General features: G+C 38.6%; 3 protein-coding genes and 1 pseudogene across 8 annotated transcripts; 3 read left to right on the top strand and 1 right to left on the bottom strand.

The window, feature by feature from the left end:
- Positions 1–965: 965 nt before the first annotated feature.
- LOC115730082 lies at positions 966–6,343 on the bottom strand (annotated as a pseudogene).
- On the top strand, positions 6,209–8,770 carry LOC115730085 (mannose-1-phosphate guanylyltransferase 1-like). The gene is made up of 5 exons (XM_030660668.2): positions 6,209–6,339; positions 7,038–7,169; positions 7,559–7,621; positions 7,715–7,954; positions 8,076–8,770. The coding sequence occupies exons 2-5, from the start codon at positions 7,059–7,061 to the stop codon at positions 8,745–8,747; spliced, it is 1,086 nt and encodes a 361-aa protein (XP_030516528.1). The 5' UTR covers positions 6,209–6,339; positions 7,038–7,058; the 3' UTR covers positions 8,748–8,770.
- On the top strand, positions 6,232–24,385 carry LOC125316138 (mannose-1-phosphate guanylyltransferase 1-like). Of its 6 annotated transcripts, XM_048283510.1 has the most exons (6): positions 21,259–21,486; positions 22,404–22,535; positions 22,937–22,999; positions 23,093–23,332; positions 23,454–24,170; positions 24,215–24,385. In XM_048283510.1, exons 2-5 carry the CDS (start codon positions 22,425–22,427, stop codon positions 24,123–24,125), a joined length of 1,086 nt encoding a protein of 361 aa, XP_048139467.1. In that variant the 5' UTR covers positions 21,259–21,486; positions 22,404–22,424; the 3' UTR covers positions 24,126–24,170; positions 24,215–24,385. The 6 variants fall into 6 exon arrangements, with proteins under 6 accessions (XP_048139470.1, XP_048139467.1, XP_048139469.1 ...); XM_048283513.1 differs by lacking the exon at positions 21,259–21,486 and adding an exon at positions 6,232–6,339 and having other exon boundaries at positions 23,454–24,227; XM_048283512.1 differs by having other exon boundaries at positions 21,259–21,448; positions 22,401–22,535; positions 23,454–24,227.
- LOC115730083 (BTB/POZ and MATH domain-containing protein 3-like) lies at positions 12,945–16,385 on the top strand. Its single transcript, XM_030660664.2, has 5 exons — positions 12,945–13,315; positions 13,420–13,768; positions 13,847–14,129; positions 14,223–14,320; positions 16,143–16,385. The coding sequence occupies exons 1-5, from the start codon at positions 12,945–12,947 to the stop codon at positions 16,383–16,385; spliced, it is 1,344 nt and encodes a 447-aa protein (XP_030516524.2).
- Positions 24,386–26,062: the final 1,677 nt, after the last annotated feature.

The following is a 26,062-nucleotide window of genomic DNA, read 5'->3' as shown; positions in this document are numbered from 1 at the left end:
TTTCTAGCTATTGCGCCTCAAAAGTGCATATTGGTCGGCAAGATCAGAGGAGGAGGATTCTAGTTGGGTATCAAACTTAAGGCTTATACCCATGCTGAAGAGCTCGTGGCACAGCGACTTAGCACCGGAAGGTGCATTCACCTTCACATCGTCGTCGGTGGACTTGCACATCGGGCAGTAAGGACCTCTTATCTTTCCGCCAAAGTCTTACATTTTAATCCCTCCAAATCGTTTGTGAGCGGCAACCGGCTGCCGCATGAGTTGGTGGACCCCGTCTAGTGTTTCTGAACTTGACCTTGTCTTCTGCCGGTAAAATGTCGGGCCCATAAATATTAATGATCGGACCATCTCACCGGTCCGACCATCGTGCATATCTTCCTTAAAGAGGTTCTTGACACTCCATTGCCGTAAAACAGTCTTCTTCCGCTTCGGCCCCAATAAATTCAACAATTCCCCTGCTCAACAAAGTTGGGAAATCATACTGGTCCCCTCTCAGTGCTTTGATTCGCTTTCAATGGTTGACCCCTAAAAGGGGACGGAGAATTCTTCCAGAATCTGAAAATATCCGCACTTGTCCCTGACGTACATCCCTCCAGATCTCCACCTAAAATTCAATAATTGCAGAATAATTAGAGAAGCAACAAGAAAATTAACGATTTGCTGATAAACCAAGATCCGGACTTTGCATACAAAGTAGTCAGAGAAAAAGTGCAAACTAATCACTTCTTCAGCCCTAGATCAGAGATTATAAGATCTCACATAAATTGACCACCCATCTTTCAGCATGGAGTTCAAAACAAGAACACAAAAGTTTATTCAAACCTCGAGCGTTAGATCAATCAACGACCTGAAATCACTGCCGAACCATGCTTATACTGACAGACCGTTATAGGGTCAATCAAGTTGCAATAATACTTCACAAGCATCTAGTTGAAGGCGTAACATTACTATAATAAATTTCGCCATCAGGCGTAGACAAGGAAACACACTTTGCCCCAGTGGAAAGGATGCCTACATGATTAAGAAAGATGTGAGTGCATCTCCAGTTACAAAAGATCAACTATTAAAACAAAAGTTGAATCAACGCCAAATAAAGGTCAATTGTAAGAATGAAAATAACTACACGGCGCGAGTAGTGATCTGGCCCAAACAGAGGAATTTGACCGCAAGGCACCTGTTGGATTTTACCTTAAAAATGGATCACCGACCCTGTTGATATTACATGGCAAGCAGTCTACTAAATGGGGCAACATCAAGCATTAGGCATACGAGGAGACATTACTCTACTTGTGGTACTAACAGGCATCGGGCATCTCCAACTTTCTCCGTGGAGCTGACGTGCTGACGCATTTTTCTCATATCAGAAACTGCTTGCAATGGATTTGCTCGCCGTAGAGTTGCCACAACACCAGATATCCTTTCTGCTTTGTAAGGATGTGACCTTGCTCCAGTTGAAAATGCCCTAGTGAGATGCATTTACATAGTGCTCGGTGTCTTGAATGCTATGGTCTGGATAAAGATCTCTCTGGATAGCCCTCATCATGCGCTGTCAAGCATTCAAAATTAATTTGCACTCACAGCTCTCTCTCAAGAAGCCCCCCAGCCAAGTCCAACCTCTTGTTTCTAAAGTCATCCTTGTTATCGCATTTTTCTGCGGCGCTTGTAACAGGCCTTTCACCATATAAGCAAGATATCTAGCCTTCTGTTTACGGCCAGCCAGACTCGGAAACAAGTAGTTGTCAAAGCATTCTTCAATTGATTCAGCAGATGAAAATTTGCAATTTTTAATGCTTTTCCCTACTTCACTAAGTGCTCTCCCCCCTTTGCGGAAACCGCTATACTTCTCATCAGCTTCATGAATGGAAGCAAATAGACTGTGAGAACCTTTTCTTCTCCTCTGATATACTCAACATCACAATTTCCTGCAAGCTTTATATATGGCCTTTTCCTCTTCCATGCTGACCTGTACGCAATTGTCCAACCCTGATTATCGGAAATCCAAAGTCTCTTCAAACTTATATCCTCTTGTGCTGTTTATGTCTGCCGAAAAACAAGATACAGCGAGCATAAATCACCATAAGCAATTTCATTGCATGGTCAGAATCTCAAAATTGACAAAATCATGAACAGTGGAAGGTGATGCACTGACATATTTCAACTTTACCTCATTAAGCTTTAACATGAGATGCCTAATTTCGGATTCTTTTTAAGGGAACAAATAGAAGTTGTCAAGACAAAAAATATCAGGCACTCTGGAACTAAAGAACAAACCAGAAAATCAAAAGTCAAGGACTTGCTATGCACAGCGGCATCTAAATTCAATTCAAGTCCACAACATCACCTTTCATAATGATTGTGGGAAAACTAGCTCTAAGAAATCCATTAGTTATTTCACTCTTTTCAATGCTCAGATTATAGCTCTGATATATAGTATTTACACGCTGAAAAAGGCAAGGACTATACAGTAGTTCAATTCATCTATTATTGCTCAGTTCTTCATCAGCAACACCATGAAACAATTTACAGCAACGTCAATCAGGATAAAATTTTGACCAAAAAAAATAAAAACTCAAGGTAAACTAAAACTTCATTGGAAGATTACTTTCTTTAAGTGAAACCCAGTGTCCTAAAAAGCATGACAGTTTAGATAAGGTCGGGCATATTTCCCACCCCATATGACTATATCCTCCTGATTTTCACTAAAGGGTTGGATTTCCCTTTATCTTTCAGTTGCAATTTAAAGCGGTCGCCCCAAATTTACTTGCTTTCCTTTTTGTTATGTTTTTTCTAATTCCATGTAGGATCTAGTTTTCATAATTAAGAATATCACATGATTTTGTTTTGTTTTTTTTTTAAGTATGTTTTGGCATGTATATTAAAGACACAATGCTTTCTTTCTATTTTTAGATTTTACTTCTGTAGAAATTAGCTTTTCTAAAGAGAGAAATTTTTTGAACAAAAAAAAAAAAGAGAGAAATTTCAAGAAAACCTAATTCTTTTCTATGTCCACAAGCAAATTTATGAATTAATAGTCAAGTAGAATCTAGAGAAATTTGAACGTGCGCATATCATATAATGGGATGATCGGATGAAATATAAAAGAGAACTTCTTCAAAGATTTCCCAAAACAAAGTCACAGTCATATTCCCTAACGTGAAACTTTAAGAGATGAAAGTTAACCAAACCAAAGGTATGCATGAAATAAGAAATTTACTTTAACATGCCAGTGAAACTTCATTCATTTTGAATTGACAAAAACTAATATCATTCATCGAACGATTACGAAAAAAAAAAATATCGAGGTGCCTCAATGTGCATAATTTTTTCACCTCGATGTTTTTCAATACATTTCTACATACTCCTATAACATCTTAAATGCTCTGTGTAAAAGTGTCTCGCTGATAGTAAGGAAGCACAACTTTTTTTCTTAATATAGTAAATAAAGAGGACTTGATTTTTTTTTTAACTAATGAAATTAAAAAATTTAAAATTCCCCCGGATAGTGAGGTTTTAAGATATGAGAGACCAAGAGCAAATATGTTGTTATGAGAGCAAAGATGAAGAAGAAACTACTTTTCATCTTCTAAACAGCACTAGGTCTAAATTTGAAGGTAAACATAGAAAGTAAATACCTAATTTGAAGGAAACTGAGCAAATATGGTGACCGTTAAAAGTCGATTTTATCTATCTAGTGAAAAATGAGTGGATTTAGTCACATCGGGATGGAAATAGCCCCACCCTTTGGATAATCGAAAGCACACTGTGCACTAGACTAAGCCAACAAAAATCGCACGTTAGGCAAACCAAGGATAACATGTGGGGAGACAATGAAAAACAAGCATATGTGAGATCACAACTATGAGACACGTTATCCAGTGCTGATACAAAACTTACCTTAAGGCGCAGCAAGGAACTCAGACTATGCCCTACAATATTGTAGGACTGCATGCTGACTAGTAGACATTACAAGCATTGCAGAGAATCATGCATAAGCAAAAACAACAAACACCTGCATTCTTAGGATTTCAGCACCTGCAACAAACTACATATTCACCTGAAAATGTATGTTCACTTTCATCCGCGATGCATATATCATGTTTTGGAGCCTAGCATGCCTCGGCAGTAAATTCAAATATTCCTTCCCTCGTTCGGCTAGCTTTTTCACCAGAAAACTGTGGTCAGATCAATTGTGACCCTTCCGAACCTCACGAGTACATAGCGCCAGTTGCTTCCACCCTTTTTTGATGGATCATAACTGGGCTCGAATACAATATCTCCAAAGGAATCGAAAACGTTCTGAATTCCATTTTCGATGAAATCATTGAAGGAGTTGATCTGGTGACTGATGAGACGGTACTCATGGCAAAATGCAGCGGATGCCTTTCTACAAAAGTCCAAAGAGTGGCTGGAAATGTTATCACTTGACTTGGAGGATCATACTTATCGCCATCCTCTACTGGGTATTCACGAGGCCATATAGGGCGTTAGTTTTTCGTTTTCCCTTTTGGCCATCAAGGCAATATTAAAAGAGCAAGTTGAAGTTATCTAACAAGCGAATCAACTCTCGAACAGATCAAAGGGTGGGAAAAACAAATGCCATCTTAGAAACAACATAGTATGCGACTTTTGAAAGGACCCTGTTTTCTCTTTTTTCTAGATGATCACCTCGTATCGCCCAAAAAACTCGTCTGATTACTCCGGCAATCTATCCTGTTCGTTTCTCGAATGCAAATAGAAGAGAAAATGTGCACGAAAGACAGGGATTAGAAGGACATGCAAGAGCTCATTTCACACGCTCATCCATCAATGCTGTATCGACTTCAAAATTTGACCAGAGAAATTGTCGTATCTAGTAATATCACCGGATAAGGAAATCTACGTACTCTAACATGCACATAATAGTTGAATCCCCAAACAACCCAAATATTTGTTAACTTTCTTTTATCGATCTTCCTATGATTTGTCGATCTTATTGACAAAAGATCACAAGTATTTAATGATACTATTATCATCCCGTGCTCCGTGCTCCGAGTGGATTCTCAATATATAGTTTTTGAACAGTTAAACTTAAGTTTTCTAGTTGCAATTGGATCCGGAAATGTGAAATCAATAATAAAAAAAAAAAATAAGTGGACCCGAATTGAAACATGAATGTATAAGCTATCCTTTAGTAAATGATATTTTCGGGCAAGAGTTGTAATTATTTGTTAAATGTTAAATAAATTTAGTTGGCTAAACCAAAATAAAAATTGTGTCGCCCAATCGTCAAACGACCATTTTGTCCCCGATAAAGTCCGCACAATTTTCCATAAAAGAATAGTCTCAACATCAACAACCGTTTCTTTTCCCATTTTCTTGACCCACAATTACGAACCAGCCAAATCTAGCAACTTTTGCTTACATTGTATTATTTAATCTACGTATCGGTTCATTAATAAATCGAGAGATAAGTAATTCGGTTCATTCACATTCAAATCATGAATGTTTGATTTTCTTGTTTTGTTCCCTAAACCTTACGGAGTATTTCCGTCTATCTTTTTAGGATTAATATCACGAAAACTTCCAACTTGGTACAATTATGACAAATTTATATTAAATTAATTTTAACCACGAAAAATTTCGAACTAGTACACTTGTGACAAATTTACTCCAAAATATTTTTTTGATCATGTAAAACTCCTCTATGACAAATTCATCCCAAACTAATTTTTTGATCATCAAAAACTTTAAACTCGTACACCAATGACAAATTTACCTCAAACTAATACACTTGTGACAAATTTATTCTCCGTTAATTTTCGTTAAATTGATTTAATACCCCGAAAACCCTCAAATTGATAAATTTGTGACAAACAAAGAATAAAAATGCTAAAAAGATATATCCATCAACTGTTATGTGTTACCTAATTCAGTAATTTAAAGGTAAAATTTAATGAAAATTAACGGAAGGTAAATTTATCATGGATATATCAATTTGGCGTAAAAATTTGTCATAAGTTTACCAGTTTAGGACTTTCGATTGTCAAAAAAATAATTTTGAATAAATTTATCGTAAATATATTAATTTGTGACTTTTTGTGGATAAAATTTTGTTTAAATAAATCCATCACAAATATATCGATTTGAATACGTAGGATCCACCTATAAATGCCCACCAATCTCGCTCTTCGCGATTGCTCTTTTGCTCTTCACGGCACATCGTCTTGTACCCTGATGGTCTGGTGTGGGGTTTCAAAAGCGAAGCAAGCGCAAATCGCCCAGAGTCGACTACCTTCCGGCTCCCTCTAAATTTGTTCCCAGCTCGGGTTCGCGGCCTCTCCGTCGTCCGGATCCGGTCAGGCATTGAAGGAATTTAACGAATTCGCGAGGTGGTTCCTTATTTTTTTGGGTCGGTGGTTCCTTCACTTCAACGCTTTCGGTAATGTAATGGGTGTTTGACACTGGATTTGGGTTTTGATTAGCTTGAGATTTTCTTTCTTTGATTGGTATTTCCTGTGGGAGGAACTGTTTTTAGATCCGAAGCTTTGTCCCCACATACATTAATGGCTTTTTCTTGAAAGTGCTCTCCCTCCGTTGTTTGTCTTGGCTTCTGATTGGCATTTTCCTGCCCCTTTTCTGGTCTCTCCTCTTCTCTTTCTTTATCGTTTCATTTTCAGCTTTTAAGAAGTGTCGGTGGTGTCGGTAAATTCATAGATCACCTCTGGGTGTCTTCCCTCGTTCGTCGAAAGGTGCCTCTTTGAGCGCGTTTTAGCCTTAATAGCTGCCAAAAAAAAAAATTTTTTTTTTTTTTTTGGTGGGGTATGTATCTGGCATGTTTTTACAGCTTTAGAAACACTTCCGACTGGGCACCTGCTTGTTGACATTGCCTGATAATTTTAGTGATGTCGACTAGGAGTTTGTTAGAGCCGTCTCTCCCTTCCTGACAGTATATGAGGAAGGGCGTGTAATTGATCTGCCCATAAATATATACACAGGACTTGCAGAAACCGGTATTCTATCTCAACTCACCTCTGATATACAGACTTTGTGACCTCCAGGAACATAGGGACAACATCATAATGAAGGCTCTAATTCTAGTTGGTGGATTTGGGACTCGGTTGAGGCCCCTGACGCTTAGTGTCCCCAAGCCACTTGTTGACTTCGCTAACAAGCCCATGATCCTGCATCAGGTATTGTTTCAGACCTTTTTGTTTGAGATTTTATTCTGATGCTGTCTATTCATGTTCGCTCTCCTATCCTTAGAGATAACTTCATCTCGGTTGTGAATTTACTTGTGAGATGTATTCATTGTCTGAGTAGTGTAAGATTATAATCATAGCACCTTATTGATGCCTGGCTGTTTAGGAGAGACGGCTAATCCTAGTTATTTCTGATAGTTCAAACACTGTTTAAGAAGTTTTTTTCTTTTTCGGTCAGACTATTTTAGAAGTCATATCGCCTTATTTTTCGGACGACTATAGTCAATTCTTGATGAAGAATCTATGTCCTCAATTTGTGTTCGTCCTTGGTGGCTGCTTTCTGTCATGCACTTAAGCTTATTCCTCTCTGTAATGTACAGATAGAGGCACTCAAGGCCATTGGAGTGAGTGAAGTGGTTTTGGCTATCAATTACCAACCAGAGGTGAATGTTTTGACAATATGTCTGTCTATGGTACGCGTTCAATGAGTGGTGTATGTTTAGCTCGATGATTTCATATATGCTTTAATTTTTCAGATTATGCTGAACTTCTTGAAAGACTTTGAGAGCAAGCTTGGGATTAAGATCACGTGCTCACAAGAAACTGAGCCACTTGGAACTGCTGGCCCTCTTGCTTTGGCAAGGGACAAGTTGCTGGATGATTCTGGTGAACCGTTTTTTGTTCTCAACGGTGATGTGATAAGCAATTACCCACTCAAAGAAATGATTGAATTCCACGAAGCCCATGGGGGAGAGGCCTCTATAATGGTAACAGAGGTGAATGTCCTACTCAGTCGTTCCTCGTTCATTTATGCTCCTTCCTTTGAGTGGAGGAATTTAAAGCTAAAGATTATGTGCACACTGACAAGGACCCAAAACTCTGTCCTTCATCGTGCAGGTGGATGAGCCATCAAAGTATGGTGTGGTGATCATGGAAGAGTCAACTGGTAGAGTTGAGAAATTTGTGGAAAAGCCAAAACTGTTTGTTGGCAACAAAATTAATGCCGGAATTTACTTGCTGAACCCCTCGGTCCTTGATCGGATCCAACTGAGGCTTACTTCCATCGAGAAGGAGGTTTTCCCCAAGATTGCAGCCGAGAATCAGCTCTACGCGATGGTCTTACCTGGGTTCTGGATGGACATTGGACAGCCGAGGGATTACATCACAGGGCTGAAACTCTACCTTGACTCAACCAGAAAGAAGTCATCAGAGAAATTGGCCACTGGACCCCACATTGTCGGCAATGTCTTGGTGCACGATACCGCTAAGATTGGCGAGGGATGTCTGATTGGTCCTGATGTGGCAATTGGTCCAGGCTGTGTGGTCGAATCGGGAGTTAGACTATCTTGCTGCACAGTCATGCGCGGAGTCCGCATCAAGAAGCATGCTTGCATTTCCAGCAGCATCATAGGATGGCACTCGACGGTCGGGCAGTGGGCCAGGGTGGAAAACATGACTATACTGGGGGAAGATGTCCATGTTGGGGATGAAATCTACAGCAACGGAGGCGTCGTCCTCCCGCACAAGGAGATCAAGTCTAGTATTTGGAAACCAGAGTCCGTCATGTGAGAGTAAGATTTTCAGGCAAGGAAGTAGAGCATGCTTAGGGTTTGTTTTCTATCCAAGTTCAAAAACAGAAAAAAGAAAACGGGAAAAAAAAGAGAGGTGTTTAGATCTCTAAAACATGTATAAAGATAAATCATGGGTTGGTTGCTCCGGCCTTTTGTGCAGAACTGTGTAGGGAAGACTACTCGTATTTTCTTTGCTGGATACCCCACATCTACGATCGTCTGTTTCATTGGTGTGAGAGTGCTCTGTAAAGCAACTCTCCATTGGCTCCCCAGAGTGACTTGCACTAGAGAGAGAGAGAGAGAGAGAGAGAGGTAATTTCATCTAAAAGTTGCGGAATGGTTTGATTATCCTCCTTCTCTCCCTCCAAAAGTGATATTTTCTATTAAATTATAAGGTTGATATCACGAAAAAATTCAACCGATACACTTGAGATAAATTTATTCTAAACTATTTTTTTAATGACAATAATCTCAAATTTGTGACAAATTTACCCAAACTGTTTTTACCACAAAAAATTTCAACTGGTACACATATGACAAATTCACTCCAAATTATTTTTTTAATAGTTGAAAAATCCAAACTCGTACACATGTGACAAATTTATCCCAAAATAAATTGTTTGGCCACTAAAATTTTAAACTAGTACACTTGCGACGAATTTACCTTTCACTTGTTCTCGTTAATTCTGGTTAATACCACGAAGAATCCAAAATTGATGCATCTGTGACAAACATAGGCTAATAACCCCAAACCAATACACTCATTAACTGCTATGTGTCATCGAACTCATAATTTTATGGTAACACGTAATGAAAAATTAATGGAGGTTAAATTTTTCATAAATGTATCGATTTATGATAAATTTATCACATGTTTATCAGTTTGGATTTTTGGTTGTAAAAAAAATAGTTTAGAGTAAATTTATTACAAGTGTGCTAATTTAAAATTTTTCGTAATATTAACTCTAAATCATAATAGTCATTAAACAATATTTTGACAAGTCGTGGGACTGACCCTCAAGGTAACCGTAGCTCATGGCCATCACCCCACCATCACCCGGGCGATGGCCGACGAGGTTGCCGGGCCCTGACCTACGGCCGGCGACCTTTGGCCAAATCCGAGTGAGGGCCGCGACCCTCACCCGGATCTTGACTAAATTCCTTAATTGACTGTATCGTGCAACAGCCTACTTCACATTCTTTGCTTTTTTTTTTTTTTTACTTTTTAAATTTCAAGTACTTTGTAATGAAAGAATAGAAAATTTTTAATTTGGTGTTTACTTTCTAGAAAAACCTCCGAATAATGGAAAAAATAAAATGATTTTCTTTGTTTCATGAAAAGCAACTTCCAAAAAAATATGTTCCGGATTTCCCATCGTTTGCTTTACAAAAAATTAACTAAATTAGTTAAGGAAAATATTTTTTTACCAATAGAATAAGCATCTTCAAAAGTGGCAAAAATGATTTACCTTATCTTTTCCCCATCCACTTCTTCAAATTCCTTTTCCTTTTATTTATTTAAAAAAAATTCTCAATTGTTTTATTTTTTTTTTAATATTCCTTTTATTTATATTTTATTTTTCTTTTCTTCTTTCTTTCTTCCTCGTTCGTTGTCGGCCACCTTAATTGCCGGCCCTCAAGGCCGACAAGCCTTGAGCTCACTAGATCTTGGCAAGCTTTGAATTCCTTAATTGATTGTATTGTACAATAGCCAACTCCACATTCTTTGCTTTCGTTTTTTACTTTCTAAATTTCAAGTACTTTGTATTGAAAGAATGGAAAAATGTTAATTTGGCGTTTTCTTTCTAGAAAAGCCTCCGAATATTGGAAAAAATAGATTGATTTCGTTTGTTTGGAAAATGTTTTCTGGATTTCCCATTGTTTGCTTTACAAAAAATCAACTAAATTAGTTAAGGAAAATATTTTTTACCAATAGAATAAACATTTTCAAAAGTGGCAAAAATGATTTACCTTATCTTTCCCCCATCCACTTCTTCAAATTCCTTTTCTTTTTATTTATTTTAAAAAAATTCTGAATTGTTTTATTTTTTTGGGTTAATACCACGGAAAACCCCAAACTAGTACACTTGTGACAAATTTATCCCAAACTATTTTTTTATCACAAAAAATCCCAAACCTAGTACACCTGTGACAAATTTACCCTAAATTGGTATACATGTGACAAATTTACCCTCCGTTAATTTTTTTAAAATTTAATTGTCAAATTGCTGATTTGGTGACACGTGATAGTTGACGGGTATACCAGTATGGGGTTTTGACCCTCTGTTTGTCATAGGTTTAACAATTTGAGATTTTTCATGATATTAAATCAATTTAAAGGGGGGGTAAATTTGTCACAGGTGTACCGGTTTGGGGTATTTTGTGGTCAAAAGAATTAGTTCGGGATAAATTTGTCACGTATATACCAGTTTAGGATTTTTGATGGTCAAAAAAATAGTTTGGGGTAAATTTGTCATAGGTGTACCAGTTTGGGATTTTTCGTGGTAAAAAAAATAGTTTAGGGTAAATTTGTCACATGTGCACCGGTTTATGGTTTTTCATGGTATTAACCCTATTTTTCATATTCCTTTTATTTATATTTTGTTTTATTTTTCTTTTATTTTTTCCTTCTTCCTCGGTCGTTGCCGGCCACCGTAATCGCCGGCGCTCGAGGCCGACAAGCCTTGAGCTCACTAGATCTCAGCAAGCTCTAGCTTGCCTATGGCCGATGCTAGCCAATGACAACGGAGGAAGAAGGAAAAAGAAAAAGAAAGAAAAGAAATAAAGTAGAGAATTATTAAAATTTCAATTTTTCTTTGAAAAAATGTTTAGAAAATTGTCTCCATGAGTATCCATTCTACCACGTAAAAGCAAAAATGTCCACGTAAGCAGTTCCGACCAAGAGACCACACAAAAAATCAAAATAGATTTTCCTTACAAAAGGATGGAAAACCTTTTTTCGGTTCATTTTCAGGTCTTAGTCGAACACAGATAAATATTATCATTTTTTGCGTAACAATAAAATATCTTTATTCTCCATTCAACTGGACATATTAATCTAATTATTAGTGTATTATGACGTTGCATGAGGAAACGACAAATGCACGTAACAGATGGAAAACTACTCATTTACATACAAAAGTGTTTGTCGTTAGTGGTCATCATACTACTATCAAGTACATCCATTATCATTTTGCATGTAAAACCTTTTCATCCACGTTATCGGTTTTTATTTTGAAAATGGTTTGATAACATTGATGTCGTTCATAGAATACAAATGAGTAACCACAATAATGGATATTTGTTATTTATTGATCGGTCGTTTAATCACTTTCGATGACTGAATTTGTAGAAAAAATGTTTCCTAATTTTAGATCTTGAGTCATTTATGCACTCTTCCAGGAGTACAAGTATTTTTCGCATATTAAGTACAACAATCACTTAAAAAATTGCTCGAAGTTACTAATTGAAGATGAATCCAATTGTTTTGTGGATTGAGGTTTCGTACTTTTGACTTTGACTAAGCAACTTTAGGAAAAATCTGGAGTTTATCTAAAGATTTAGAGTGTATTGTAAAGTGCTGCCATTGTAAAAATATAATTTTTGTACAAATGAGTCTCGTAAAGTGCTGCTCTTCCTTAAGGTGTGGATTTTTGACATGTTGATTATCCTTTTTCTCCTCCAAAAGCAGTATTTTATATTAAATTATCATCACGGACATCGTCATTAAAGAAAATTTCACAAGTTGTGGGAAGAACAAATCATGTGATGATTTTCAATCGAAGTGAATGTTTGCGGGACAAAGTATAGTAATTATGAACATCGAAAAAGCTAAGCTAATGACATGCCATATTTATTACGTCACTTCATAATTGCTCGAAGAATGCTTTTTTATGTTGGCAAAATACTTCCATTTCCCAAATAAAAGTTTCCATTTTGATCTCACATGCTCACCATGTATCTCTTTTTTCCCCTCCTGAGCAAGCTTAAACCAAAGTAACGTGCACTTGATTGCATGCCCAAAAGCATTGAAAGATTTGAAATAGAAGAACCCCCGCTCCAAGATTTCCAAGATTCTCCTCTCTGCTTCTTCGCCTCTGACGAAGAACCCTGACCCTCCCCCACCGCCAAATCTTCTCCGCCGGTTTCCACCACAAAGAGACCGCCGCACCCTGCTCCTGACGTCGCTCCACCAATGGCCGCCAAACACGAGGAGTCCCTCTCCAGAATGTCCTTTGACATCGCGAGCGGCTCGTCCACGCTTCTAATCCCCAACTTCTCGCAGGCGCCGTCTCCGGGAGTGGACAAATTCTTGTCCAGCAAGGTGTTTGCCGCCGGCGGGTACAACTGGGCGATCCGATTCTTCCCCGGCGGTAGGAACCCTGAAGACAGCGACTATCTGTCGGCATACATCGCGCTGTTGAGTGAGGGCTGGGAGGCGCACGCGAGGGCGTTGTTTGTGCTCTGGGTGGAGGACCAGAGCGGATACGACAACCACCTGGTCTTCACAAATTTCGAATCCTACCTTGTGAGCCTTGATTACCCCCTCATGCGCGGATACATGTGGTACGCATTTGAATGACCACTGTAGTATTGAATTTGATTGTCAATCTTGATGCTTTTGAGTATATACTCGTTTACGTGCTTTCTTTGATTTTGTGTTATTGCAGGGGAAACCCTATGTTCTCCAAGAGAGATCATTCCAAGGTATTGCGGTTCATCAAGGACGACTGCCTTATCCTGCACTGCACCGTTGGAGTCGTGAAGACCCGACTTGAGGAGCCCATACGCTACAGAGTAGTTGTTCCGCCGCCGGACATTGGTCGGGGTATGAAGGCCCTCTTGGATTCTGGATTGGGTATGGACGTCAATCTCATAGTTGGCCACGAAATTTTTAAAGCCCACAAAGTGATTCTGGCTGCTCGATCTCCGAGATTCAGAGATGAGTTTTTCGATCCGACGGGCGACGGCAACAAGAAGAATCTCACTTTGAAGGACGTGGATCCTCCTATTTTCCAGGTAACTATCCTCCTTGCTCAAACTGTAGTGGTGACGATATGAAACTTTTCTTGAATTAGCAAGACGAAGTTCTTGCAGGCAATATTAGAATTCATCTACACCGACGAGTTTCCCGACATCAGCATCAGCAAGATCGCGGGCTCGACCTCTCATTTTTCATCCACCAATGCGCTGTTGCGTCTAATGGTTGCTGCTGACCTCTACCGTCTCAATCGGTTGAGACTATTGTGCGAGTCAAGGTTGACCGAGCATATCACCACCGATACGGTGGCCGCTATAATTGCATTGGCTGATCAGCATCAATTCCACAAGTTGAAGGCGATATGCCTGAAATTTGCCACAAATCCGGCAAACATGGGAGGTTAGCCTTTGTAGAATATGAAATAGAGAAGTTTTTTCTTCTATAATACCCTTACTAATCGAGTTGGTGTTGAATCTTTTAAAATTTAAATAGCCGTGATGGAATCGGAACGGTTCAAGAGCCTAGAGGAGAAGTGCATGGAGGAGCTCTTGGCTGTGAGCATTCAGAACACTCATGGGAAGCATGGTCCGGCAAAGCATCGAACAGAGAGATCATAGATGAAATCAGGGCTAAGGAAGAAGAGATTTTTTGGCTCACACTAGAATTTTGATTTTTTGCGCCTTTTCCATCTAGTTGCATCACTTTTGTTGTGCCTAAAAACTTGATTTGTTGGGCCAAAATGAAAGAGATTTTTTCCCACTGAGGAGTGATTTTGCTTACATGCGTGAGTAGAAAAGCTTGAGCTTGGTGGTGGCGATGCTAATTTATGGACATGCTTGAGTCTCAAAGCGTAACGTAAAATGGGCATTGCAGTTTTCGGGCTTACATCCGAAGGAACCGCAGCTTGGTGTTTGCCCATATGCGGGACAGGGGGAAGAAAAAAGGAACAACAGGAGGTGGATGCCCAAGACTAATTACCTTTCGTTTCCGTAACTTATCCCTTGATAGCATTAGCATCTTACTTCAAACAGTCATAACCAGCCCGCTGTTGTTGCCGCGCTGGTCAGGCCACATGAAGTACAGTCTTTGACACAGATGAGTGTAAGAAATGGAAGTTATAATTGAGGCCACCTTTAACATGATGCCATGGAACCAAAGAGCATTAAAACTCCCCCTCCCAAATGCAGCCATCAATATCGGAGCATGAAAAACAACCATCAAGGTCATCTGTGCCCAAACCACATCACCATCCCTTCAAACTATTCAATCCCTCCGACATCATCTCAGCAACATCAGAATAAACCGCGGCAAATTTGGAGGCCTCGGTCTAGCAGAGTAATTGTCGATGAGTGAAGCGTGTCAAGTTGGATGAGTGAGCTCGAGCAACTTTCCCCGTGGTTTCCCTCCAGGCTTTTGGTTTGCTCTGGCTACTCTCATTTTGCTTTAATCGGAGTGTGAAGAAATCAGAGAGCAGAACGTTCATTAGAGGTTCTAAGACCCTTAACCTCAAAGGGGCAAAAGGGAGATTAAAATGATCGATAATTGAGTTGGATGAGGATAAGGACTTCGTGAAGAGGATTTTTTGGCAAGCCCAAAATACTTGTAACGTACTTGTATCTTTTCTTTGGCCAGAAGATTTTGCATCTTCCCTTTATATGTTACCCCTGAAATTTCGCTCACTTGCATGTGACCCGCCAGCCCCATCTTGTGTTGGCTGTTTCGATTTGGGCGGCAAAGGAAAATAAATTATACTCTCTCCTCTTGAAGAAATCACTGCCTGTCTCTCTTATTTCTAGATCCTTCTCAATTAGTCTTAACTATTCGTGTTTTCAATGTCCAGTTAATGTGACTGTTCGTGTTTCGATATTTTGTCATTTCCCAGGATTCTATCTCCTAGACATGCTATGTAGATTTATTAGTCATTTATGAGGCAAGTCAAGAGTCATGTATTATACCTATATAAAGGCAAGTCTTGCAGTAGTTGTGTAGTGCTATGAGAAATAAGTGCAACAAGAACTGAGACAAAATAAAACTAGCACATTCGTCTCCTTCCTTGAGTGTTCTCCTTGTGTTGAGAGTTACCGATACACAAACCTTACCGACGATTTTGAAACCTTTACCGACGCTTCTGAAACCTAGCTAACACTTCCTAATTTCAACATTTGGTATCAGAGCCCAGGTTATCTGGGACCATTGTTCTTGAGCAAGCAGTTTAGGATCGGAGAACGCCAAAATTTTGCCAATACACAATCAAAGACTGTGATCGGTTGGTTTAGGACCAAGTTTACTCGGTGTAGTGCCGGGCATTATATCCAAGTCAGATGTCATATTTTAAGTTCGATGAACGGTGTCGAGAAGCTCAACAATTCCAATTATAATAATTGTAGTACTCGCATGCAATTTTACTTGCAGGGACAAAACTTGTCGGATATCGTTGGCAGTGGCAACATCACACTACCCACGAACGATGGCGAATTAAGGAGATGGAAGATCAAAGCGGGTAAAGCTCTTTACGCTCTTGCTGTGTCTATTGAAAATGAATTAATGCAACACATCAAGAGAGCACAAACTCTAAAGGAGGTCTGGGATAACTTGGTAGCACTTTTCGCAAGGTTGAACGACGTCAAGTTGCAAAGGTTGAAGAATGAATCGTAGCCGATGTCGCAACAAAATATGATGGCGAGTCAAAAGAGTTGAAGGAAATGTTGTGGTATCTAAGAAGAATGATAGCGGAGAGGAGTGACATTTCCAAACCTCTATTGCCATTAAGGAACAAGAAGAGATTGCGGCCATTTCTACCACCGAGCTAAAAGATGCAACGGCTCTCATCTCGATAAGTCATAAATCAATCAACCAGTAGATTATTCGACACGGTTATACTGTGATAATCTATCGGCCATAAGCTTGGCAGAGAATCTAGTGTTCTATGCGAGGACTAAGCATGTGGAAGTTCACTATCATTTTCCGCAGGAAAAGTCTTACGAGGAGAGATAATGACGGAGTTCCCCAACACAAGTGATCAAGCTACAAACATCTTCACCAAAGGTCTTGGAGGTGTAAAATTTGAAGAGATCAGTCCCAAGAGCGAGTAGTCGGTGAGGGGGAGTCTTAAAGAAATCACCACCTATCTCTCTTGTTTCTAGATTTTTCTTTATTAGTCTTAACTATTCGTGTTTTCAATGTCTAGTTAATGCGATTGTTTGTGTTTCGATATTTTGTCATTTTCGAGGATTCTATATATCTCATTGGAATGCTAGGTAGATTTATTAGTCATTTATGAGGCAAGTCAAGAGTCATGTATTATGCCTATATAAATGGCAGTCTTATAGTAGTTGTGTAGTGCTATGAGAATCAAGTGAAATAAGAAATGAGACAGAATAAAAATAGCACATCCGTCCCCTTCCTTGAGTGTTCTCCTTGTATTGAGAGTTACCGACACCCGAACCTTACCGACGCTTCTGAAGCCTAGCCGATGCTTTTTAAGTTCAACATCTTCCTGCTGTAGTTATCCGTCCGATACTTGTGTGGCACGCTTGCCTTGTGAACATAACTAGCTCGACGTGCATTTAACAGTTTAAGTCATCATGGTAAACGTGACTTTACATTTCCGAGCACCTGTAAGATGGCAGTTTTTATCTTTTCCTGGTGTTGATTAGGGCAAACGCTATCTAAGAGTCTATTCTTCTGTCTAGTAAAAGCAAAAAAAAAAAAAAAAAATCAGAGATGAGGAAAAACGATGGATCTGTGGTGTGAGTTTGTTTGGTCTGGGGTTGACCCGATCTATTACTATGTTTGTGATCAGAAAGGTCCATACAGTTCTTCTCATCGCAATCGCTCATGCAATAACTTTCTTAATTGATGCTATGATCTGATAAGAGAAAAACCAAAGCTCATGTCGGATTAGATTAAGTCAATCTAGTAGCTTTATATTACTTTTCTCGAGGAAGACTAATACATTATAGCGCTTGCCTCAACATTTTACCCGTTTTCTTTGTTCTTCACTTGTTCTTGTTAAATCTATAGATCTTTGATTATATGCTTGCACTCGTAGTTGAAGATAATGAAATCCCCCTCTCTCTCTCCGTGGTTTTTCCCGTTTTGGGTTTTCCATGTCTATCGTGACTCGTCCGTTTTTATTTTCCTTTCATCCTTCGCCATTTTGCGCTTGAATTCGTGCATTTCTTGGTGTTTTTCGCAACGAAATTCAAAAGATCAATAAATGTACACACACCGTCATGTATTATCGATGTGGAACAACAAATACATGATTAGTATTAAAAAGATGCATGTAAAAAAAAAAAAATTAGCTTTCTTAAGGAGTGAGCCTAAGGATTTTGTATTGCACAAGACCCCGATACGATTTTCCCTTAATAAGTTACTGTAAACTATATTATACACAGAATAATCCAACGGAGAGCTCAATATTGAAAGCTAGTTTTGAGTTGGTAGAATTAAAAAATTTATAAACGTACACATCCCGCTACACATCCCCGATGTAATATCACTAATACATGATTTTTTAACATAATTTTTTAGAGACGCTCTGGTGACGAGATATCGACTTTTTTACGTCAAAATCTCAGGTGCAATTGTACAAGTCAATTAAAGGTCGGTTCCCAAAACCCTAAAATGTTTTGACTTTTCAAAAGTCAAAATCTCCTAGCCCACCAAGAAACACTGATGGAGAAATTTTGTTTGCTCTTGATTTCTCCTCTTTCACTAAATAAGAAAAGGCAAAGAAAATTGTTGTTTACATGCTCTAAACATTGATTAGTTTGTAACTCCAGAGTTTAGTGAGAAATTAATCATGCTGCATATTGTTCGTTAAAGGCGTTAGAAATATGTAGTCATAGTAGCTGATGATGGATATGATACTATTGGGAGCTGCTCCAACTTCTCTATGGCTCGAACACATCACAACAATCATTATCACAAGGAGGGAAAAAAATGCTTGAGATCACTCGTTGCCAAGTGAATGAAAAAGAACAGATCTCTTCTGAAATGTTTATTAAAAGAAGGGAATGAAACCTTGAAATTAAGCTCGTATTTGAGTTGTGGCTTGCCAAAAGAAAATTTTGTCCAAAAAAGGGAAAAAGAGTTCTACATCTTCTAGATAGGAGTCGGGTGTCCTTATCAAGAGAGAGGAAAAAGCTACTAATTCAAAGCCTTGGAAGTTCTCAAAATTCTCAGGCCGTGGAGGAGGCCATAGGGGAGAAATTATACGAATATGGTGTATACTATCAATTGAATTTGAATCATTTTGTTGAGAAAACCTTTTTCTGAATATTTTGATTCTGACAAAATTATCCTTCTTTAGAAAGAATATGGTAAATGTCAATAAACATTTTATTACAAGTATGAACACGTCAATAAAAAGCTTATATATCTCCAAACCTGATTTTCAGACTTTAGGCGGAGTCGTCACATATTTGCCTCCGAGATAATTAAGTATTATTATTCAGATGGTGGGAGATGTTGCCTCTGAAAACTTATTCTTGACAAGACTTATGTGACACGTTAGTAAGGGCGTTAATAGAGTGCAAAGTCATTGTTACAGTCTGTTCGGATCCAAAGGGTTTTTTCTACTTCTGAGGACCGCTTTCGAGTTATGTTCGGATTCTGCAATATCTTCCGGCCAAATTCTAAATACTCGTGTTTGGCAGGTTTTCGATTTGACTGTGTTATTTATAGAAGTCTGTAATATTTGATTGATATGATTATTTTTCAATCAGATTAGGAGAATATCTTCGAGAGGATATTTACACACCGAAAAAGGCAAGAACTAGACAATAGTTCAATTCATCTATTATTTCTTAGTTCTTTATCAGCAACACCACGAAACAATTTATAGCGACGTCAATCAAGATAAACTTTTGACCCAAAAAAAAAAAAAAAAAATCAAGATAAGCTAAAACTTCATTGGAAGAGTACTTTCTTCAAGTGAAACCCAGTGTCCTAAAAAGCATGACAGTTTAGATAAGGTCGGGCATATTTCCAACCCCATATGACTATATCCACCTGATTTTAGTAAAGGGTTGGATTTTCAATTGCAATTTAAAGCGGTGATCCAAATTTACTTGCTTTCGTTTTTGTTATGTTTTTTCTAATTCCATGTAGGATCTAGTTTTCATAATTAAGAATATCACATGCTTTCGTTTTGTTTGTTTTTAAGTATGTTTTGCCATGTATATTAAAGACACGATGTTTTCTTTCTATTTTTAGATTTTACTTCTGTAGAAATTGGCTTTTTTGAATAGAGAAATTTTTTGACCCCCACCGAAAAAAAAAGAGAGAAATTTCAAGAAAACCTAATTCTTTTCTATGTCGACAAGCAAATTTATGAATTAATAGTCAAGTAGAATCTAGAGAAATTTGAACGTACGCATATCATATAATGGGATGATCGGATGAAATATAAAAGAGAACTTCTTCAAAGATTTCCCAAAACAAAGTCACAGTTATATTCCCTAACGTGAAACCTTAAGAGATGAAAGTTAACTAAACCAAAGGTATGCATGAAATAAGAAATTTACTTTAACATGCCAGTGAAACTTCATTCATTTTGAATTGACAAAAACTAATATTATTCATCGAACGATTATATATATATATATATATATCAAGGTGCCTCAATGTCCATAATTTTTTCACCTCGATGTTTTTCAATGCATTTCTACATACTCCTATAACATCTTAAATGCTATTTGTAAAAGTATCTCGCTGATAGTAAGGAAGCACAACTTTTTTCTTAATATAGTAAATAAAGAGGACTTGATATTTTTTTTTAACCAATGAAATTTAAAAAAAATAAAAAATTCCCCCGGATAGTGAGGTTTTTAGATAGGAGAGACCAAGAGCAAATATGTTGTTATGAGAGCAAAGATGAAGAAGAAACTACTTTTCATCTTCTAAACAGCAATAGGTCTAAATTTGAAGGTAAACATAGAAAGTAAATACCTAATTTGAAGGAAACCGAGCAAATATGGTAACCGTTAAAAGGCGATTTTATCTATCTAGTGAAAAAATGAGTGAACTTAGTTATATAGGACTGGAAATAGCCCAAACTTTGGATAATCGAAGGCACACTGTGCACAAGACTAAGCCAACAAAAATCGCACCTTAGGCAAACCAAGAATAGCATGTGGGGAGATAATGAAAAACAAGCACATGTGAGATTACAAATTAGTATACTTGTGACAAATTTACTCTCCGTTAATTTTCATTAAATTGATTTAATATCCAAAAAACTCCCAAATTGATATGCATGTGACAAACAAAAGTAAAAACTCTAAATGGGTGCACTCATCAACTGTCGTGTGTTATCTAATTCAGCAATTTGAAGGTAAAATTTAACGGAAACTAATGGAGAGTAAGTTCATTACAAGTGTACCGGTTTAAAATTTTTGGTGGTCAAAAAAATAATTTTGAATAAATTTATCGTAAATGTACAGATTTGAAATTTTACGTGGCCAAAAATTTCGTTTGGATAAATCTATAACAAATATATCAGTTTGAATATGGAGGCCCCACCTATAAATACCCGCGTATCTCGCTCTTAGCGATTGCTCTTCGCTCTTCACAGCACATCGTCCTGCCCCCTGATCGTCCGGTGTGACGTGTCCAAAGCGAAGCGAGCGCAAATCGCCGAGACTCGACACGCTTGCGCCTTCTCTAAATTCGTTCCCAGCTCGGGTTTGCAGCCTCTCCGTCGTCCGGGTCCGTGTCAGGTATTGAAAGAATTTAACTAATTTGCGAGGTGGTTCCTTCACTTCTGCGTGAATTGAACGCTTTTGGTAATGTAATGGGTGTTTGATTCTGGATTTGGGTCTGATTGGCTTGAGATTTTCGTTCTTTGATTGGTATGGGAGGAACTGTTTTTAAATCCGAAGCTTTGTCCCCCCATACATTAATGGCTTTTCTTGAAAGTGCTCTCTCTCCGTTGTTTGTCTAGGCTTCTGATTGGCATTTTCCTGCCCCTTTTCTCTTCTCTTCTCTTCTCTTTCTTTATCGTTTCATTTTCAGCTTTTAAGAAGTGTCGGTGGTGTCGGTAAATTCATAGATCACCTCCGGGTATCTTCCCTCATTCATCGAAAGGTGCCTCTTTAAGCGCGTTTCAGCCTTAATAGCTGCCAAACAATTGTTTGCTGCTTGTTCTTGTGAACCGTAATCTGACCCAGCTGCTGGGGTGTGCGAGTGTTCCTCTTTGTCGTTATGTAGCCACATCTGTTGCACATACGTGGCTCACACTGAGTGAAAACATCCCCTTTCTTTCACCCTGTTGAGTACCTGTAGTCGCTGTTATTTTAGTGATTTTGTCTTGGGTTTAGAATTATGCTTGAGGTCTTTCGATTTTTTGCTTAACATGAGCTTTGTTGATAATGTCTGAAGGTAGTGATTGTAAGATGTCGTGGTATTATAACTGTTTAACTTGCTATTGGTTTGTTTTCCATTTGAGGTATATATGTCATTTGAGTCTTGACCCGTAACCGCGAATTCCCATTAGCATTTGGCTGTGGACGAACTCACTCGGAGTTTATTACAGCCGTTTCTCCCTTCATGACAGTATATGAGGAAGGGCGTGCAATTGATCTGCCTATAAAATATACACAAGACTTGCAGAAACCGGTATTCTATCTCAACTCACCTCTGATATACAGACTCTGTAACCTACAGGAACATAGGGACAACATCATAATGAAGGCTCTAATTCTTGTTGGCGGATTTGGGACTCGGTTGAGGCCCCTGACGCTTAGTGTCCCCAAGCCACTTGTTGACTTCGCTAACAAGCCCATGATCCTGCATCAGGTATTGTTTCAGACCCTTTTGTTTGAGATTTTATTCTGAGGCTGTATAATCATGTTCGCTCTCCCATCCTTAGAGATAACTTCATCTCGGGTTTGAATTTACTTGTGAGATGTATTCAGTCTGTGAGTAGTGTAAGATTGTAATCCTACTGTAAGATATAGCACCTTATTGATGCCTGGCTGTACAGGAGTGACGGCTAATCCTAGTTATTTCGGATAGTTCAAACACCGTTTTAGAAGTTCTTTTCTTTTTTGGTCAGACTATTTTAGAAGTCGCATCGCTTTATTTTTGGGACGATTATAGTCAATTCTTGATGAAGAATCTATGTCCTTAATTTGTGTTCGTCCTTGGTCGCTGGTTTGTGTCATGCACTTAAGCTTATTCCTCTTTCTAATGTACAGATAGAGGCACTCAAGGCCGTTGGAGTGAGTGAAGTGGTTTTGGCTATCAATTACCAACCAGAGGTGAATGTTTCGACAACATGTCTGTCTATGGTACGCGTTCCATGAGTAGTGTATGTTTAGCGCGATGATTTCATGTACGCTTTAATTTTTCAGATTATGCTGAACTTCTTGAAAGACTTTGAGGGCAAGCTTGGAATTAAGATCTCGTGCTCACAAGAAACTGAGCCACTTGGAACTGCCGGCCCTCTTGCTTTGGCGAGGGACAAGCTGCTGGATGATTCTGGTGTGCCGTTTTTTGTTCTCAACGGTGATGTGATAAGCGATTACCCACTCAAAGAAATGATTGAATTCCACAAAACCCACGGAGGAGAGGCCTCTATAATGGTCACAGAGGTGAATGTCCTACTCAGTCGTTCCTCGTTCATTTATGCTCCTTCCTTTGAGTGGAGGAATTTAATGCTAAAGATTATGTGGAGGCTGACAAGAACCCAAAACTCTGTCCTTCATCGTGCAGGTGGATGAGCCATCAAAGTATGGCGCGGTGATCATGGAAGAGTCAACTGGTAGAGTTGAGAAATTTGTGGAAAAGCCAAAACTGTTTGTTCGCAACAAAATTAATGCCGGAATTTACTTGCTGAACATCTCGGTCCTTGATCGGATCCAACTGAGGCCTACTTCCATCGAGAAGGAGGTTTTCCCCAAGATTGCAGCCGAGAATCGGCTCTACGCGATGGTCTTACCTGGGTTCTGGATGGACATTGGGCAGCCGAGGGACTACATCACAGGGCTGAAACTCTACCTTGAGTCGACCAGAAAGAAGTCGTCAGAGAAATTGGCAACTGGACCCCACATTGTTGGCAACGTCTTGGTACACAAGACCGCTAAGATTGGCGAGGGATGTCGGATTGGTCCCGATGTGGCGATTGGTCCAGGCTGTGTGGTCGAATCGGGAGTTAGACTATCTTGCTGCACAGTGATGCGCGGAGTCCGCATCAAGAAGCATGCTTGCATTTCCAGCAGCATCATAGGATGGCACTCGACGGTCGGGCAGCGGGCCAGGGTGGAAAACATGACTATACTGGGGGAAGATGTCCATGTCGGGGACGAAATATACAGCAACGGAGGCATCGTCCTACCGCACAAGGAGATCAAGTCTAGTATTTGGAAACCAGAGATCGTCATGTGAGAGTAAGATTATCAGGCAAGTAAGTAGAGCATGCTTAGGGTTTGTTTTCTATCCAAGTTCAAAAACAGAAAAAAGAAAAGAAAAAATAAAGAGAGGTGCTTTGTTATTTTTCTTTCTCTGTTCATGGTTTTTCCCCCTTTCCCATTCTCTTGCACGAGTGTACCAGCCGGTCGCGTGCTTCAAGTTTCGGAGTGGAGTAGGGTTGGAACTTCACGTGTGTTGGACGGTCAGTGTCTTGTGAGATTATGTGCAGAACTGTGTAGGGAAGACTACTCATATTTTCTTTGCTGGAAACTCCACATCTACAACCATCCGTTTCTTGTATTCATTGGTGTGAGTGCTCTGTAAAGCAACTCTCCATTGGCCCGCAGATTGACTTGCCCGAGAGAGAGAGAGAGAGAGGTAATTTCATCTAAAAGTTGCGGAATGGTTTATCCTCCTCCTCTTCCTCCAAAAGTGATATTTTCTATTAACTTGTACGTTCGCGATAAACTTATTTCAAATTATTTTTTTGATGACAATAATCTCAAACTTGTGACAAATTTATCCAAACTTGTTTTTTATCACAAAAAACTCTCAATTGGTACACATATGATAAATTCACTCCAAATTATTTTTTTAACCACTGAAAATCTCAAATTAGTATAACCGTGACAAATTTACTCCAAACTAAATTTTTTGACCACCAAAAATTTCAAACCGTTATACACGTAACAAATTTACCCTTCGCTAATTCTCGTTAAATCAGTTTAATATCATGAAAAAGTCCAAAATTGATGAATCTATGACAAACAGAGGCTAAAAATCCCAAACCGATACACTCGTCAACCGTCACGTGTCATGCAACTCAATAATTTTATGGTAAAATGTAATGAAAAACTAATGGAAGGTAAATTTGTCACAAATGTACCAGTTCAGAGTAAATATATCACATATTAATTAGTTTGGGATTTTGGTGATAATAAAAAATAATTTGGAATAAATTTGTCACGATTATATTAATTTGAGATTTTTTTTCCGTGATATTAACTCTATGTCATAATAATCATTAAACAATATTTTCACAAGTCGTGGGACCCCGAAGGTGACTGTACCTCATCCCCATCGCCCCACCATCACCTAGGCGATGGCCGACGGGGTCGCCGGCTGCCCTTGGCCAAATTTGAGTGGGGGCCAGCAATTCTCGCCCCGATCTTGACTAAATTCCTTAATTGATTGTATTGTGCAACAGCCTACTTCACATTCTTTGCTTCTTCTTCTTTTTTTGGTTTTTTTTTTACTTTCTAAATTTCGAGTACTTTGTATTGAAAGATTAGGAAAATGTTAATTTGGTGTTTGCTTTCTAGAAAAGCCTCCAAATAATGGAAAAAATAAAATGATTTCGTTTGTTTCATGAAAAGAAACTTTTAGGAAAATGTTTTCCGGATTTTCCGTCGTGTGCTTTCAGAAAATTAACTAAACTATTCTAGAAAAATATTTTATACCAATAGAATAAACACCTTCGAAAGTAGGGAAAATGATTTCCCTTATCTTTCCCTCATCCACTTCTTATACTTCCTTTTCTTTTTATTTATTTTTAAAAAAACTCTAAATTGTTTTATTTTTTACCCTATTCCTTTTATATCTATTTTATTTTTCTTTTCTTTTTTCCGTCTTCCTCGATCGTCGTCGGCCACATTAATTGCCGGCAGCCAAGGCCGACAAGCCTTGCATTGACCGGATCTCGGCAAGCTCCGAATTCCTTAATTGACTGTATTGTGCAATAGCCAACTTCACATTCTTTGCTTTCTTTTTTTGCTTTCTAAATTTTGAGTACTTTGTATTGAAAGAATGAAAAAAAATGTTAATTTGGTATTTGCTTTCTAGAAAAGCCTTCGAATAATGGAAAAAAACAAAATGATTTCGTTTGTTTGGAAAATGTCTTCCAGATTTCCCAC

The sequence above is a fragment of the Rhodamnia argentea genome, chromosome 8, assembly GCF_020921035.1.
Source record: "Rhodamnia argentea isolate NSW1041297 chromosome 8, ASM2092103v1, whole genome shotgun sequence".
Lineage (NCBI taxonomy): Eukaryota > Viridiplantae > Streptophyta > Magnoliopsida > Myrtales > Myrtaceae > Rhodamnia > Rhodamnia argentea.
The sequence above is the reverse complement of the archived record's forward strand: the minus strand, read 5'-3'. Positions and strand labels throughout refer to the sequence as shown.